Source organism: Wyeomyia smithii, chromosome 3, assembly GCF_029784165.1.
Source record: "Wyeomyia smithii strain HCP4-BCI-WySm-NY-G18 chromosome 3, ASM2978416v1, whole genome shotgun sequence".
Classification (NCBI taxonomy): Eukaryota; Metazoa; Arthropoda; class Insecta; order Diptera; family Culicidae; genus Wyeomyia; species Wyeomyia smithii.
The window spans coordinates 87,869,248-87,884,640 of NC_073696.1; the positions used below are offsets into that span (position 1 = coordinate 87,869,248).

Sequence of the window (15,393 nt, forward strand, 5' to 3'; positions counted from 1 at the left end):
CGATGACACGTAACACATTTTGATTTTCTGACATTTTTCAAAAGGTAACATTGATTCAGATTGAAGTAGAAAATCTACCCTTTTGACGCGCTGCAACGCCTGCATAACTGAAAAATTGACAATAGTCGAAAACGTAGAACTCATTGATCTTAGTTTTCTGAAGAATGACTCATTCCACTGGCTATTGAAAAAAGTAGGTAGAAACACATGTGGGCACTCGTTTTGACGACAGTAATTAATAATTTTTATCAACTCATGCGCGTTCAATTCAATGCAGAATAACGAATTCAGTGTCACAAAATTATCCTCAACAGATAATTTGTTTTGAATCAACCAGCTGTGCCAAAACCTTAAAAAGAATACTGCATACCATATTCGAAAAACTCTCTCCAAAACTTTTAGATTGTTATCTATGAAGGAAGAAACAACATATCTCAAAATTTTCAAAAATAATACGGTACTGTCACTTTGCGCAACATGCATTTTCAAAGCATCGGTGACTCGTTCATCGATCATTTTTTCAACAATTTTGAAGTTCATTCGATCTGCCGTGGTAATTTTTACCTATTGACAATCCATGTTCTGATATAGGACGATTTTGCACAAGAATGCACAAATGGCCAACTATGGCGATATAATTTCCTGTAAAATAAATTATGTTAAGGAACGATAAACATCCAAGTTTTTCACAAATACCAATTCGATGGGATTTTCCAATATGCAGAAATCGGTTTTTCAACTTTCCCCCAATATGAACAGTATCCTGCACACAAAACGGAGGTCCTGTTTGTTTACTTTAAAAAAATGATGTGTAATCATTAGGAATTCCACCATCCGTCGCAGATCCCAAACCGGAAAGTATTTTCATACCGCGATAATACATTGATGCACCATCAGATGAACAACCAAGGTTAATAATACCATGCTTAGCTATTTCGGCAGTAATATACCGTACGCGAGTTACATATGCTTCTGCTTTCATTGATTTTCCGACGCCGTAGGCTGTTAGACAAAATGAAGCTGAGTTTAATGACAGACTCGTACACATTATGACATTAAGATCAGTAGCTGGCTGCTGTTCCAATGCCTGTTCTTCGACATCTTTTGCAGAAATAACTTGAGATTTGGTCAATATTGGCATTCCCGTTGCTATATGTTCTTTATATATATTTCTAATGATTCTTCTCGCTTTGGAATCGTATTCTACTTTACTTGTAATAGCCGTTGCATCTTCAGAAATCCATACAAATCTGGATTGAATTTTTCAATATAAGTCACTAGCTCTTTGATTCTTATATGACCCTCTGATATGTCTGACTGGAATAAAACGAATACAACGTAGATGTTTTTGGTAATTGAAGAAGTTTCATGAATTGAATGTAGTTTGCGCGACCTCCAGTAATACATGTGCACATCGCGTATCTCTTTATATGATCTGAATATTTGTTTTTCTTGCCATCCTTAATTTTTTATGAATTTTAACTAGCTTATCGAAAAACGCGTTACCAGGACTGTCACCATGTTGCGTTATACCTTTCTGTAAAATATTGTTTGAAATTTTCATGGATGGTCTTCTTGAATGAAGATTCGAATTTTTACAATATTTTGTTATTTCGGTTTGCTTCATATCAACTAAAGAATTTAATTTGCGTAAGCGCTCTTTATATCTATTTTTTGGTTTTTTTGATTCTAATATTGATACAGTACTTGCTTTATTGCTCTCAGCAGCGTTCATCGCCGATACTTGAAGGTTTATTTGACCTACGAAACACAAGACTAAGTGAACAAAACTTTTTTTGCAAAAATAAAACAGAAAATAGTTTGACAATTTGATCATATTTTATGTTTATTAGAGCTTCTATCAAATAACACAACACTGTTATTTATTATATATGTAATATTCATCGACTAATTTTACAAAATTTATGTATCTTCGGAGTCTGCATTACTTTTTTCTGGGGATATTAATGAATGCAAAACAGACTCTTCATCTGAGCTATTGTCGTATTGCTCATCTAGACACTCCAAGGTACCGTCAAAATTTCCATTAAAGAACCTGTGAATATAATATATACAAAATAATTATTGATTCAACCTTTATAATGTTAAAAAACCACCGTTGGAATGCTCCGGAAAAGATGTTTTATATCCAAACTCTGACACTATTTCAAACTCTTCAGTAGTCAAACTGGTTGGTTCTAATCCAAGCTCTGGAGATGGGCCAACTGTTGAAACATATAGTTAAAATAAATTAGCTTTCACTTCAGCAATAAGGATGCTTGAATACAAAGTATCGGTGTTTCTATCAAATTAATGTAGTGTTCTAGGATACAACAGCAAAATTAAATTTGTACTGACTCGATCGAATTAGATTTGATCGAAAATACGATACTCCGTATTCAAGAAAAAAAAACTATAGTTGCCTAAGTAAATATAGCAACTGAAACTGCAAACACACGCTGCTAAAAATGTACCTTTTATCAAGGACTTTGACTTTTTTGATATTTTACAGGCAGACTTTCCAAGCTGCCCGGAGGAGAAATGCAACAACTGTTCCAGTCGTGATTGTTTAGTATTTTTGCTGATTGAAACCTTGGGTAGTCGTTTGTGGACAGTATTGTTCTCTGTGGCTTTATATTCAACTTCTTAGATCTGGTTATCTCAGAACCATTACCAAAATAAAAAGGGGCTTCGGAAACACGATGAAAGCAGATAGGACCTTCTGAAATGTTCATCTAGATATACAAACTTTTAGATCCAAGTCATATCTAGACAAACATTTCAAAAGGTCCTATCTGCTTTGATCAATCACTTTCATTCAATCACCACAACTTATTAAACTTTTGTGACACGTTATTTGCACAAGTTGATAGCGGACCACACTTGGGAGAGTTACTAAAGCTGAACAATAACCAAAATGGAAAGACGCTCCGGAAAAACGACGATAGCAGATAGAACCTTTTGAAATGTTTATCTAGATATGATACAAAAATAACACTTTTGCTGGCAAGGTTTCTCATTAAAATAAAGTACCTACATAATAGGAAAATAAACCGATTTTATTGAATATTATCTTTAGTCAAAAATAATACTAAACACTTTAACTTTAAAACAAAAAATCGTGGTTTAAAACAGCATAAATTCGCATCAAAATTCAGGGTTTAAATAGTATAACAAATTGCTCATTGCGTTAAATTTTTATAGTAATCACAGCCTGGACAAAATACATTCAGCTGTCCGCAGACAGAATGTGGTTCAACAAAAAAATGAAGAATTTCTTCACAGCGTGCTCCATGCTCGTGTACCGTACACCAGAGGAAACCACCAAAACTTCCCAGGCTACCTGCATACTTGATCGATATACCACAGGAACACTGAATTCGTTGGTCGTCTAATTTTTGGAGCTGGTTCTTTTGACATACTGGACAGAACACTACCTCCTGGTCGTATTCGTCAATCATATAGTTCTCCGAACGTTCGTACTCTTGGAAAAGCCATTCGTTTGTTTCCGCCATCAGTTCCTGGTAAATTAGCTCTTGCAACTCGATATCCTTTTCGATTTCCGAAAGTTCCTCACGGACAATCAATCCCAGCAATGCCTTGTCATCCAATACGATATTACGCTTCTTCAACAAATGTTCATTTCGTGCTTCTTTTATTCTTAAGCGACATTTCTGAAATTAAGAAAAAACAACGCTATCAACACAACTGTTACTAGAAACAACAGACTTGTTACCTCTCGCATCAGATCCACCAGCTTAGGGGAACCGTACTTGAATCGATGGGCAGCAATTTTTGACCGCGATTTTTGAGCAGCGCTTGTATGATACACTGGAGGGGAATTCATCAACTCCATTATGGAAATTGGCAACGAATAATGAACTAAACTAAATAAAGGAACAATATACAAAATAAATAGGTACCTACGTAGGCTTTCACAAAGAATATAAAAGAATGTTTCGCGCTTTTTCACGAGATTGAAGTGTTTGCGAATAAACTGCTGCTCATTTTGACGCAGTGATGCCAGATATTTTAGATATTTATGAATGCTCTAAAATTCGGAAAAATATGCTTGAAATCTGCAAGTCATTTCTTCAAAGTCTGCAAAAATCTAGTGGAATTAAAAAACATAAGTTTGCATAAATCTACAGAAACTATGAAAAACCGGAAATATCGGGGAACCAACAAAAACTGCCCACGAATTCTTTAAATCGACATTATGCAGATAAATCTGCTTATCTGGAATCCCTGATTTGACGTTTCACCCGATGCGCGTTGCAAGCAAGGGGTTTCCAATAGCATCAATTACTGATCACTGAAAAACTTGTTACTGTAAAATTACAATGATTATTTCACAGTTATCTTGATTAGTTTTGTTGGAGACTTGTTACTAAGATTACTCTGATTACCAAAATGTTAGCTCTGATTACCGCCAGTTACACAGGGTTATCATTGATTATATGGTTGTTTTGGCGTTCTAAAGAATTTTCCAGTTTTTGTACCTCGATAATTTTGTGGGGACATTTGATCTCCGCACCTGATTACATACATAATATTGACCTCACAAAGATGCACTTCACGCAGACGAAGGTGAAAGAGATTTTCACGACTGTTCGCACCTACGCAAATTCTCATTAGAATTGTCAAAAGCAAGAGTAGCCCGAACTTGAATGCTCATTCACGTTGTGTGTAATACTTATAATGACGCAACTCTTTACTCAGCATGAAGTCAAATAGGGAAAAAAGTGTTCGTCGCTCTTCAGTAACTTGTAGTGTTAGCTTGTTTGAGAACGTTAAAATGCATACAACGTGGATTGTGGACCGTTTTTTTTTTTCATAGATAGGTTTTTTCATAAACATTATTCGTTGTTATTGTTTTTAAAACGTTGATGGTTATACTAGAAATTTAATTAGTTTCTTCCTAGTTGGATATATACGGTGATTAATAATTTATTTGTGACTTTGAATGTATGGTGACCAATTTTTATTTTCGCACAGTAAAATGAACCAGGATAAACAACACGGTTCGATGACAACCAATAGCGCTACTTCTATATGGGATGTTTTAGAAATTCAAGGACCTGTACCGGAGGCTGTGCGGATGTTTCTTACTAACACTGGCTATGATAGTTACATAGCACTTCGATCGATTACGGACACCGATCTTGCTGATCTCGAGAAAAATTTCAATCTACTTCCGGGGCACCGAGCTGCCATAAATGGATATCGAGTATTTGTGCAAAATAACGACTGGCGCACTTTAATTAAAAAATTGCAAAAGCCAACATTTCCCCATACAAATTACGGAACTTATACAAAAAAATCAGGAAATATTCATCCAATGTGTGATACTCTTGTGGAAAAAATTGTTTTGCGTTTTAAGCAGCGGCTGACTCAATTTCTACGAACGAGTGGATTGAAGGAGCATTCTTCAATAGTCGAAACAGATTTGATTGTAAAAGATATACCTGGAGTGGGACTGCGAAAATTTGGTGCAATATGTCCATTTTGTCAACCAGAAAAGGTTGTAAAGTTATTTTACAGTTACACTACTGGGGAAACTTTCCAAGTTACAACTGCGAATTTCATAAAACATTACAATACTGTCCACAAACCACAACCCAAGGTTTCAATCAGCAAAAATAATAAAAAACCACGACTGGAACAGTTGTTGCATTCCTCCTCCGGGCAGCTTGGAAAGTCTGCCTGTAAAACATCAAAAAAGTCAAAGTCCTTGATAAAAGGTACATTTTTAGCAGCGTGTGCTTTGCAGTTTCAGTTGCTATATTTACTTAGGCAACTATAGTTTTTTTTTTCTTGAATACGGAGTATCGTATTTTCGATCAAATCTAATTCGATCGAGTCAGTACAAATTTAATTTTGCTGTTGTATCCTAGAACACTACATTAATTTGATAGAAACACCGATACTTTGTATTCAAGCATCCTTATTGCTGAAGTGAAAGCTAATTTATTTTAACTATATGTTTCAACAGTTGGCCCATCTCCAGAGCTTGGATTAGAACCAACCAGTTTGACTACTGAAGAGTTTGAAATAGTGTCAGAGTTTGGATATAAAACATCTTTTCCGGAGCATGCCAACGGTGGTTTTTTAACATTATAAGGGTTGAATAATTATTTTGTATATATTATATTCGGGTCTCCTACGAGAGGCAGAAAATCGAAAGGCAGAATCACGAAAGGCAGAATCACGAAAAGCAGAATTACGAAAGGCAGAATATTTCATAAGGCAGAATAACGAATGGCAGAATCAAAAAATGGACTTTTTTCTTTTTAACAATACACACTCGCGGCCTTTGGCCGACTCTATTGTCCAAGTGTGTGCTGTCCTTACTCGCTATCGCTCGTTCGGACTTAACTAAGGGAAAGAAAACCTGTTTGAATAACCCAAGAAAACCAGAAGATCAGTTGTTTATATGCGAGAGGCCGCCGCTTCCGACGGCGGGTCGGCGGCCGGCTCGGACCGCGGAAACCACGGCGGCTTTGTGCCGCCTCGGTTCCTTGCCCTCGTTTATGCGTCTTCGCCGCATGAATTGTTTTATGTTAATTATAATCAACTAGCCGTTGAGACTAGTGTAAGTTAGACCTACCATCGAAAAATTACTCTCCGCGATGCAGTGAGATTCTTTGGGACCTGAGCCAAACCAGTTTGCGCGTTTCTGATCTAATAATTAGGCTTGATTTGCACCTCCCATTAAAACTGGTCATTGCTTGTGACCAGTTATTATGTCTGGTTTCCAAATAATATTAAATAATAAAGGTAGAGTAGCGGCTTTGATACCGTGACCAGGATTCGCACCAATTTGTCATCACGCACTTGCCTATCGTGAGTTAGGTTTTGCTACCAGTGATTCTGCCTTTCGTGCCCTTCGAAATTCTGCCTTTTGAAATATTCTGCCTTGTGTGTACGGCCATAGAGTTCTGCCTTTCATGATTCTGCCTTTCGTGCTTCTGCCTTTCGTGATTCTGCCTTCTGTGGCGAACCCATTATATTCACAGGTTCTTTGGATGCAAATTTTGACGGTACCTTGGAGTGTCTAGATGAGCAATACGACAATAGTTCAGATGAAGAGTCTGTTTTGCATTCATCAATATCCCCAGAAAAAAGTAATGCAGACTCCGAAAATACATAAATTTTGTAAAATTAGTCGATGAATATTACATATATAATAAATAACAGTGTTGTGTTATTTGATAGAAGCTCTATTAAACATAAAATATGATCAAATTGTCAAACTATTTTCTGTTTTATTTTTGCAAAAAAAGTTTTGCTCACTTAGTCCTGTGTTTCGTAGGTCAAATAAACCTTCAAGTATCGGCGATGAACGCTGCTGAGAGCAATAAAGCAGGTACTGTATCAATATTAGATTAGATGTAAAGAGCGCTTACGCAAATTAAATTCTTTAGTTGGTATGAAGCAAACCGAAATAACAAAATGTTGTAAAAATTCGAATCTACATTCAAGAAGACCATCCATGAAAATTTCAAACAATATTTTACAGAAAGGTAACGCGTTTTTCGATAAGCTAGTTGAAATTCATAAAAAAATTAAGGATGGCAAGAAAAACAAATATTCAGATCATATAAAGAGATACGCGATGTGCACATGTATTACTGGAGGTCGCGCAAACTACATTCAATTCATGAAACTTCTTCCATTACCAAAAACATCTACGTTGTATTCGTTTTATTCCAGTCAGTTGGATAACATATCAGAGGGTCATATAAGAATCAAAGAGCTAGTGACTTATATTGAAAAATTCAATCTATCCAGATTTGTATGGATTTCTGAAGATGCAACGGCTATTACAAGTGGAGTAGAATACGATTCCAAAGCGAGAAGAATCATTGGAAATATATATAAAGAACATATAGCAACGGGAATGCCAATATTGGCCAAATCTCAAGTTTTTTCTGCAAAAGATGTCGAAGAACAGGCATTGGAACAGCAGCTAGCTGCTGATCTTAATGTCATAATGTGTACGAGTCTGTCATTAAACTCAGCTTCATTTTGTCTAACAGCCTACGGCGTCGGAAAATCAATGAAAGCAGAAGCATATGTAACTCGCGTACGGTATATTACTGCCGAATTAGCTAAGCATGGTATTATTAAGCTTGGTTGTTCATCTGATGGTGCATCAATGTATTATCGTGGTATGAAAATACTTTCCGGTTTGGGATCTGCGACGGATGGTGGAATTCCTAATGATTACACATCATTTTTTAAAAGTAAACAAACAGGACATCCGTTTTGTAGCAGGATACTGTTCATATTGGGGGAAAGTTGAAAAACCGATTTCTGCATATTGGAAAAGCCCATCGAATTGGTATTTGTGATAAACTTGGATGTTTATCGTTCCTTAACATAATTTATTTTACAGGAAATCATATTGCCATAGTTGGCCATTTGTGCATTCTTGTGCAAAATCGTCCTATATCAGAACATGGATTGTCAATAGGTAAAAATTACCACGGCAGATCGAATGAACTTCAAAATTGTTGAAAAAATGATCGATGAACGAGTCACCGATGCTTTGAAAATGCATGTTGCGCAAAGTGACAGTACCGTATTATTTTTGAAACTTTTGAGATATGTTGTTTCTTCCTTCATAGATAACAATCTAAAAGTTTTGGAGAGAGTTTTTCGAATATGGTATGCAGTATTCTTTTTAAGGTTTTGGCACAGCTGGTTGATTCAAAACAAATTATCTGTTGAGGATAATTTTGTGACACTGAATTCATTATTCTGCATTGAATTGAACGCGCATGAGTTGATAAAAACTATTAATTACTGTCGTCAAAACGAGTGCCCAAATGTGTTTCTACCTACTTTTTTCAATAGCCAGTGGAATGAGTCATTCTTCAGAAAACTAAGATCAATGAGTTCTACGTTTTCGACTATTGTCAATTTTTCAGTTATGCAGGCGTTGCAGCGCGTCAAAAGGGTAGATTTTCTACTTCAATCTGAATCAATGTTACCTTTTGAAAAATGTCAGAAAATCAAAATGTGTTACGTGCCATCGGAAATGCCTGCAGATATAGATATAATAGATGTAATTGAATCAGCAAAATTTGATGCAATGACAGATTTGAATTCAATCGGAATTCAATGTGATCTTTCCGCCACGTGTAGTATTCAACCCGTAATACTAACAGAAGAAGTAAATTCTGATCAGATAGGTGATCAGGAAAAGGAACTCGAAAGATGTAATGAAGAGGACACTGCTAACTCTAATAGGGATGGTGCAGAACGCTTTGAGGAAATAGTTGATATCAACGACCTTTTCAAAAATCTTGATTACGATATAGATTTAAAAGATTATTCTGATCAATATGGTAAGATTACTATTTTTGTGTGTTTTGATTGAATTGATTTTTCGGTTTCCAGAGATTTTAAAGAACAAAGAAAAGTTTGTCAAAATAAAAAAGTTAAATGGACAAATTGCAGTGGTAAAAATATCGACTTTGTTATGGATGTTTAGGAAGCAGCCAGCCTGGATAAGCCCGGATCGATTGAGACGATACATAAGAACCAATAACGAACTAACAGATGTTCACAGAGGATTGAGAATTTACAACACAATCACTATCGGAGATTGGTGCTTATTATTGATTATTCATGATTACTCCAGATTACTTTGGATTACCTATGATTACTTGATTATCTGATAAATTGAGAGTAATCACTAGTTACTTGTCAGTGAAACGCTTGTTGGAAACCCCTTGCGTAAAATGGTCTATCGCAGCTAGCTGGCATCCCGCCATGTTTCGAGGACTAACATTTCAGCGTGTGTGAAAACGAGATAGCATATCACCGCCACTTTTCATACGCATAACATAGCATCTGTCAATGGGGCCCGCAAATTGCGGATCCGCAGTGATGTTAGCTCCTAGCGGAGCAAAGCAGAGGGGATTCATTGCTGTCAAATTTCATATATGTGTGCGTTATCGCAGATCAACTCTGGTCCATGACGTTTGTTGGTCCATGACGTTTGTAACTATGAACAATAATGGGGGAAAAATCACTACATAACACATTCATGAAAGTTTTCCGCGGTTTTACGAGTTTTGATTTAAAAACGTTCCGGTTTTATGATTTTTCACATCGATCAATTTCATTAACAAAAAGAACGAAAACCAAAACAAACGCCATGTTGCCGAATATGTTGGTTACACGATGTTTGACAGATAGATCCCCCCTGCACGCTCCCTAAAATGAATTCAAAAATGATTAGAAAACAATTCATTTCCATAAAAAGTGGAACAAAACGAAAATTGAGTAACTCTGTTGTTATTCAAAATTGTGTAACCATAGTATGGGCAAATACTGTGTATTTATTATTCAGAATGATGTATCCAATTGAACTCATTTTTTGTGTTTAATAAAACTCATTTAGTTCTTAAAAAATATCAGTTTATGTGTACACGGAAAACGAAATTTATCCAACCGGAGTGTACAAACTACCTGAAATGATGTAAACCTTATACAACCTACGTGTTGGGTAGTTTTGCAATGCTATTGCTGAGTCATTTAAAATTAATTTACTTTAAACATGCTTTTACTCAATGATGGTGTTTTGACAAAAAGTCAATAATGAGTAGTTTAAACCCAATATTGGATGAAAAATCAAACTGGTTGAAAATTCATAACCCGCGTGAAAAAATTGATTTCGCGAAAGTGGCAGAGATATCTTTGATATTGGTAGTTTTGGTTATAAATTAGTGATATTAGGTGAAGAACGTGCTTTTGTGCTTCTGTTTTTGAATAATAGTCGCCAATCAAGAAGAAGATTAAAATTGCATTGTGAGAATGGAGCTAGGAACGGAGGCACTTAAAGGGGAAATTAATAAAGCCAGTTACACTAAATTAGAAGGTACGTGAGTAGGTTTTGAGATAGATTTAATGGATTATTATATAATATTAATTCAATCGAATGAAATTAACTGAAACCTACCCAAGGCGTAGTTTAAAAGATTGAACTAAACGTTGGGTATTTTTTACGTATTTTTTACGTATTATTACTCTTAATGCTATATACCTTCTATTGAATTAATCTACAACTACTCAAAATTGGCTTCCTGCACGGAACGACGCCGTTGAGTGAAATCGACATGGAAATGGGTACTTTTCGTTTTCCGTGTACAAAATTATCCATTTATTGAATTTAAAACTACTCAGTTTTGAAATTAAAACCTACACCGATTTAGATTTTGGAACTATCAAGTTTTTGAATAGAAAAATATTCATTTTTGAATTTAGGACCAACCATTTTCAGAATTTAAAAGTACTCAGTTTAAGAATGGAAAACCACTCAGTTTTAAATGTGATGTTGGCATAGAAAGGGAGGTTTGTGCCAGTAATAGTCAGAACATAACAAAACTTAGGTTACATTCTATTTGAACGGTGTCTAATTAAATTTATTTTTTAAGTATATTTTGCTCTTTTTTTGTGATGCATAATCACTTGATATTTTACTCTCCCATAAATTTCCTGATGACACGAACAACCTGAAAACTTTTGGTTCCTTAGAATGACTAATGAAAAAAGTTTATATGTGTACCTTAAAGCTTTTTAAAATGTCCGTGACCACCTTCTCAGCGATTTTCTCATATTTTGGAATCACTCAAACAGCCACAAGAACAGATAACACGGCCGCAAAGGCTAAATAATGGCGCACAAATGTTGAATCATGGTGCCGCCTTTTCACTCGTGTCAAATAATGGCGTCGTTTTTTCATGCTTAGTACTCAAAATTGAGTTATAGTGGTAAATTCAAAAATGAGTTATTCTAGATTAATCTAAAATCAGTGTAAAAATTACACAGAATCACCAAATGCGGTATTCATTTTTTGACGTTTCCGTGCAACTTATGAAATTGAATTAAAACTAATTCATTCGCCGTGTTACTTTTCACGAGCGTGTGGAGCAAAGCAAATAAGATAGAGATGCCAGTTAGCTGGTCTATTGTCAATGGGTTAGTCCCCGAGAAACCTGTACAGTCCACTTTCCTACCCCCTGTTTGACATTTCTGTTTGACAGCTCTTCATGATGATTTTGTTTTGCTGACGAGTGTGTTGTGCGTGTACGAAGGCATCTTCTCATTTTTCGCGAATGTATTAATTTTTAAGATTCGTCCAATCTTAATTCTACGATCCGCGCCCAGTTGTGGAAGACTGACTGCATAGCTGCATAGGACGTGATCGGTTAACGTTGATTTCGTATGAGGGATTATTACGCGTCGTTGGATTCTTATCAGTGAGCTCGTTTCCCCAGTGTGTGTGTTCGATTATTGACTATTTTGATAGCTGGAGTATTAATAATATTTTCCAGCAACAAAGGAAACGGATTTGCTCATATTGCTCTGCTCTTTGGGTAGTTTACACGTTCTATTAGAACGCGAGTGTCGTTTTATTTCGAAGATAAAAATATCGCCCAAATAAAAGGTGTGTGGAAAGTTTTTCCCCGCGCTGCGGTTGTGTTGACGCTTTAGCGAGAGGAGCTGTGATATAACGTCATCACTACGACTGGCAAAGATCACATCGTTCCGCAGACAGATTGTTGAAAATATTCGAGGATATTACTGGACTGGACTAAGTGAAATTTTGCTTTTGCTTTTTAGAAAAATATAATATCAGCGTGTTTGCTAAGCAAACTGGAAGGCAAGAGTTGCCAAGAATTGAAAACCTGTCCGATAAAAAGGCAAGCGAATTCCCTACCTTATTGGTCTGGCAGTGAAAATTAGTGCATAAAGAACACAAAATAATTGCTGCGCGCAACGAATGTTAGTGTAGTTATACAGTACATGCTGAATGCGATTGGAAAGTGAAGATTGTTTTGGAAGTGTACTCCTCTGGTAGTTCGAGTGCTTCCAAGCTGTCAGTTGAAGATTAGCTGTGCTCTCGGGAAGAACGATTCGTAGAGTAGCTTTTTTTGCGGAGCGTCAGATTGCGGTAGAAGCTATGGCCAGAAGGTCTTCGTTTCGATACATTACGTTTATTTTGACCTGCATGTGTAGTCGTTAATTACTTGCGTTCGGGTTTGTTGGAAGCACACTTTTGTCATTTCTCCCCCGTAAACGAAGGCCGTGACCGATTGCTAACAAAGCTCCTGTCGGTGTCTTTTCACCTGCCAAGGAGCCGTGCGAAGTACATCGACTCATGAAGGTAGCCCGGCAAGCGCCAGTGCAGCACAGTTCTTATTGAGCTGTTTGGAGGTTAGAAGGTTGGTACCTATGCTTGGTTTTATTGTTGGGGAACTAAATAACATATCTTTTATTTACCTACCTGTATCGCTGCTGAATCAACTTGTAGTAAAATTGAAAGCATGTTTACGTTTTCATACCTTGTCGAACTAGGGAGGCTAAATCCTCTACGACGAACACTTTCGTGACCTCACTTATTCTCTCAGACATAAGAGTGATTCCTTGTGAATGCCCCATAAAGGAGCTCTAGAAAATTTACTTTACAGAACAGTTGCAAAGTCTAAAATGTATTTTAAAAATTGTTAGTTTATATCAAACTAAAGCAGAGCCTATTCTAGTACGATTTTTTTTTCTTAGATTAATATTTTACGTAAATGTAATAAAATTATTATTCTCAAATTTTAGAATAGAAGATGCTGTTGATTCTACATTTTGATTTAAAGTCAAATATTTAGATTTTTGAATATTTTTCTAATGACACTTAAGTGTTCTTCTAATTGTTCTCTCATCTTGCATTCTCAGCTGTTTTGAATATTATTTTAGTCTAATGAGCTCGTCGTCGTATGTTCGAGTCCCAACACGAAAAAGACTGTTAATGTAAGTTGGATTCTAGTACTAGTCCCGCATTAGCCCTGTACCCTAACAGTTGGCCGCGAAGTCTGTGTCGAATAAACAGAAGGTCTAGCTCCGGCTCTGCAATGTTTTTATTGAAAGTCATCTATCGCTGTACTTTTATACTGCATTCTACTTTCTCGAGATAATTCCATGGCATCATGCTATAAATTAAGCCATACTTTTTGCTCTTGACTACATTCAACGATTTCTCATTCCGCACTGTATTGACAGAACAACAAACTAATTTAATGTTTATCCTCTCTCCACAGGCACCTTCTCGTGATATACAAATGTGTGATATAGTATAGATGTTCAAAAACCCGAACCCGTCATCAGCAAGACCGATCTGCAGGCGTCTAATATTTCATCTTTCACTAAATTTGCTGCTCACTTTCCTCGACGGTCGACTACGAGAGAGCGCGCGCGCGTGTGCCAGTGTGAATCTGAAAGTATTTAACATCGTAACGTGTGCATGTGTATCTGTTAGGTGAATTCCGTAGGTTTTCAGTAATAAAGGCAACTGGTGTAACTGGTTTGTTTACTAGTGTTATTGTTTCTGTTGATATTATTTCTCATGTCGTTAACGGATCGTAGTCCGTTGTACAATATGACTCCGGGACGTACGACCAGGATCGCTCCTGGAAAACTCGGCAGTAGTAATTACGGTTCATCTAGTGGTGAAGAGCGCAAGCGTACTGGCGAAATAATCCATTCCGGTCAATTTATGGTTTCCCATTTCGAAACCGAAGGCCAGGAGGATGAGGATGACGACGATCTGGGGATGCAAGTGGTCGTTGAGGATGTCAAACCGGCCATCGTTGATACCGTGATTTCGAACATTATTTCCAAACGAAGCCCACATTTGTCGTTGGAATCGGGTACCAGCGCCTCTAGTAGCGCAATTGTTCCATTACGAGGCAACTCCGGCGGCGGCACGGAGTTGATCCGTTACGCACAAAAACGCCAACCGCTGCAGTTGATGGGGCGGTACTCGTGCTCTCAGGTGGAAATTGATACCGACCTGTCGACGGTGTTCAACACGCTCAACGTTACTTACACGTAAGTGGAAGAATACTTTCATTATCCAATATAGATTTAATCAGATAAGATTTCTAGCCGAATTATATTAAATACCTAAGTGAGCCTGTAAAGTCCGTTGGTGCAATTCAGGCGACCTTTGGACATATCTGCCGTTCATAGTCATGTCGAAATTTTGTGTTATCTTCACACGACACAAGTCAGTCGTTGTTGTTTTACTTCTGCACTCACAGAAGACTCAACTTGAAATAGGAGAGCAAGGAGCATCGCCGACAGGCCACGGGGTTACAATTGTATCTGTTCTCTCTAGTTTCTATTTAATCTAATATCCGCAAGTCATCTGATTCGGTAACAGAAATGTTCTGAAAATAGGAAACCATATGATGTTTTTCTATTAACCAACAAAACAGATATTAATCGCACTCTTGTCTTTGCTCAGCCTTCTGTACTCAACCAACGTAAACAAATAGGGAATTTCGCTATAAATATCAGTTTGGTTGCGTACAGCGTCACAACTTG

The 15,393-nt window shown here is 36.7% G+C and overlaps 2 protein-coding genes and 1 long non-coding RNA gene across 6 annotated transcripts in view; 1 reads left to right on the top strand and 2 right to left on the bottom strand.

Moving 5' to 3' along the window:
• Positions 1-1,930: 1,930 nt before the first annotated feature.
• Positions 1,931-2,697, bottom strand: LOC129732991 (uncharacterized). The gene is made up of 3 exons (XR_008729407.1): positions 2,475-2,697; positions 2,118-2,225; positions 1,931-2,056 (listed from the first exon to the last, which is right to left on the bottom strand). It is a non-coding gene; the product is annotated as an uncharacterized LOC129732991 (long non-coding RNA).
• Positions 2,698-3,038: 341 nt separating this feature from the next.
• Positions 3,039-4,027, bottom strand: LOC129729699 (RIP-like protein). Of its 4 annotated transcripts, none has more exons than XM_055688462.1 (3): positions 3,924-4,024; positions 3,737-3,831; positions 3,039-3,674 (listed from the first exon to the last, which is right to left on the bottom strand). In XM_055688462.1, the coding sequence occupies exons 2-3, from the start codon at positions 3,743-3,745 to the stop codon at positions 3,183-3,185; spliced, it is 501 nt and encodes a 166-aa protein (XP_055544437.1). In that variant the 5' UTR covers positions 3,746-3,831; positions 3,924-4,024; the 3' UTR covers positions 3,039-3,182. The 4 variants fall into 4 exon arrangements, with proteins under 4 accessions (XP_055544437.1, XP_055544435.1, XP_055544436.1 ...); XM_055688460.1 differs by having other exon boundaries at positions 3,737-3,850; positions 3,928-4,021; XM_055688461.1 differs by having other exon boundaries at positions 3,737-3,850; positions 3,924-4,021.
• Positions 4,028-12,076: 8,049 nt separating this feature from the next.
• Positions 12,077-15,393, top strand: part of LOC129727781 (MLX-interacting protein) — a 63,396-nt gene continuing 60,079 nt past the window's right edge. The window contains exons 1-2 of the mRNA XM_055685956.1: positions 12,077-13,241; positions 14,106-14,895. Coding sequence (XP_055541931.1) covers positions 14,411-14,895 — 485 coding nt within the window. The 5' untranslated portion in view covers positions 12,077-13,241; positions 14,106-14,410. The remainder of the gene's footprint in view (positions 13,242-14,105; positions 14,896-15,393) is intronic.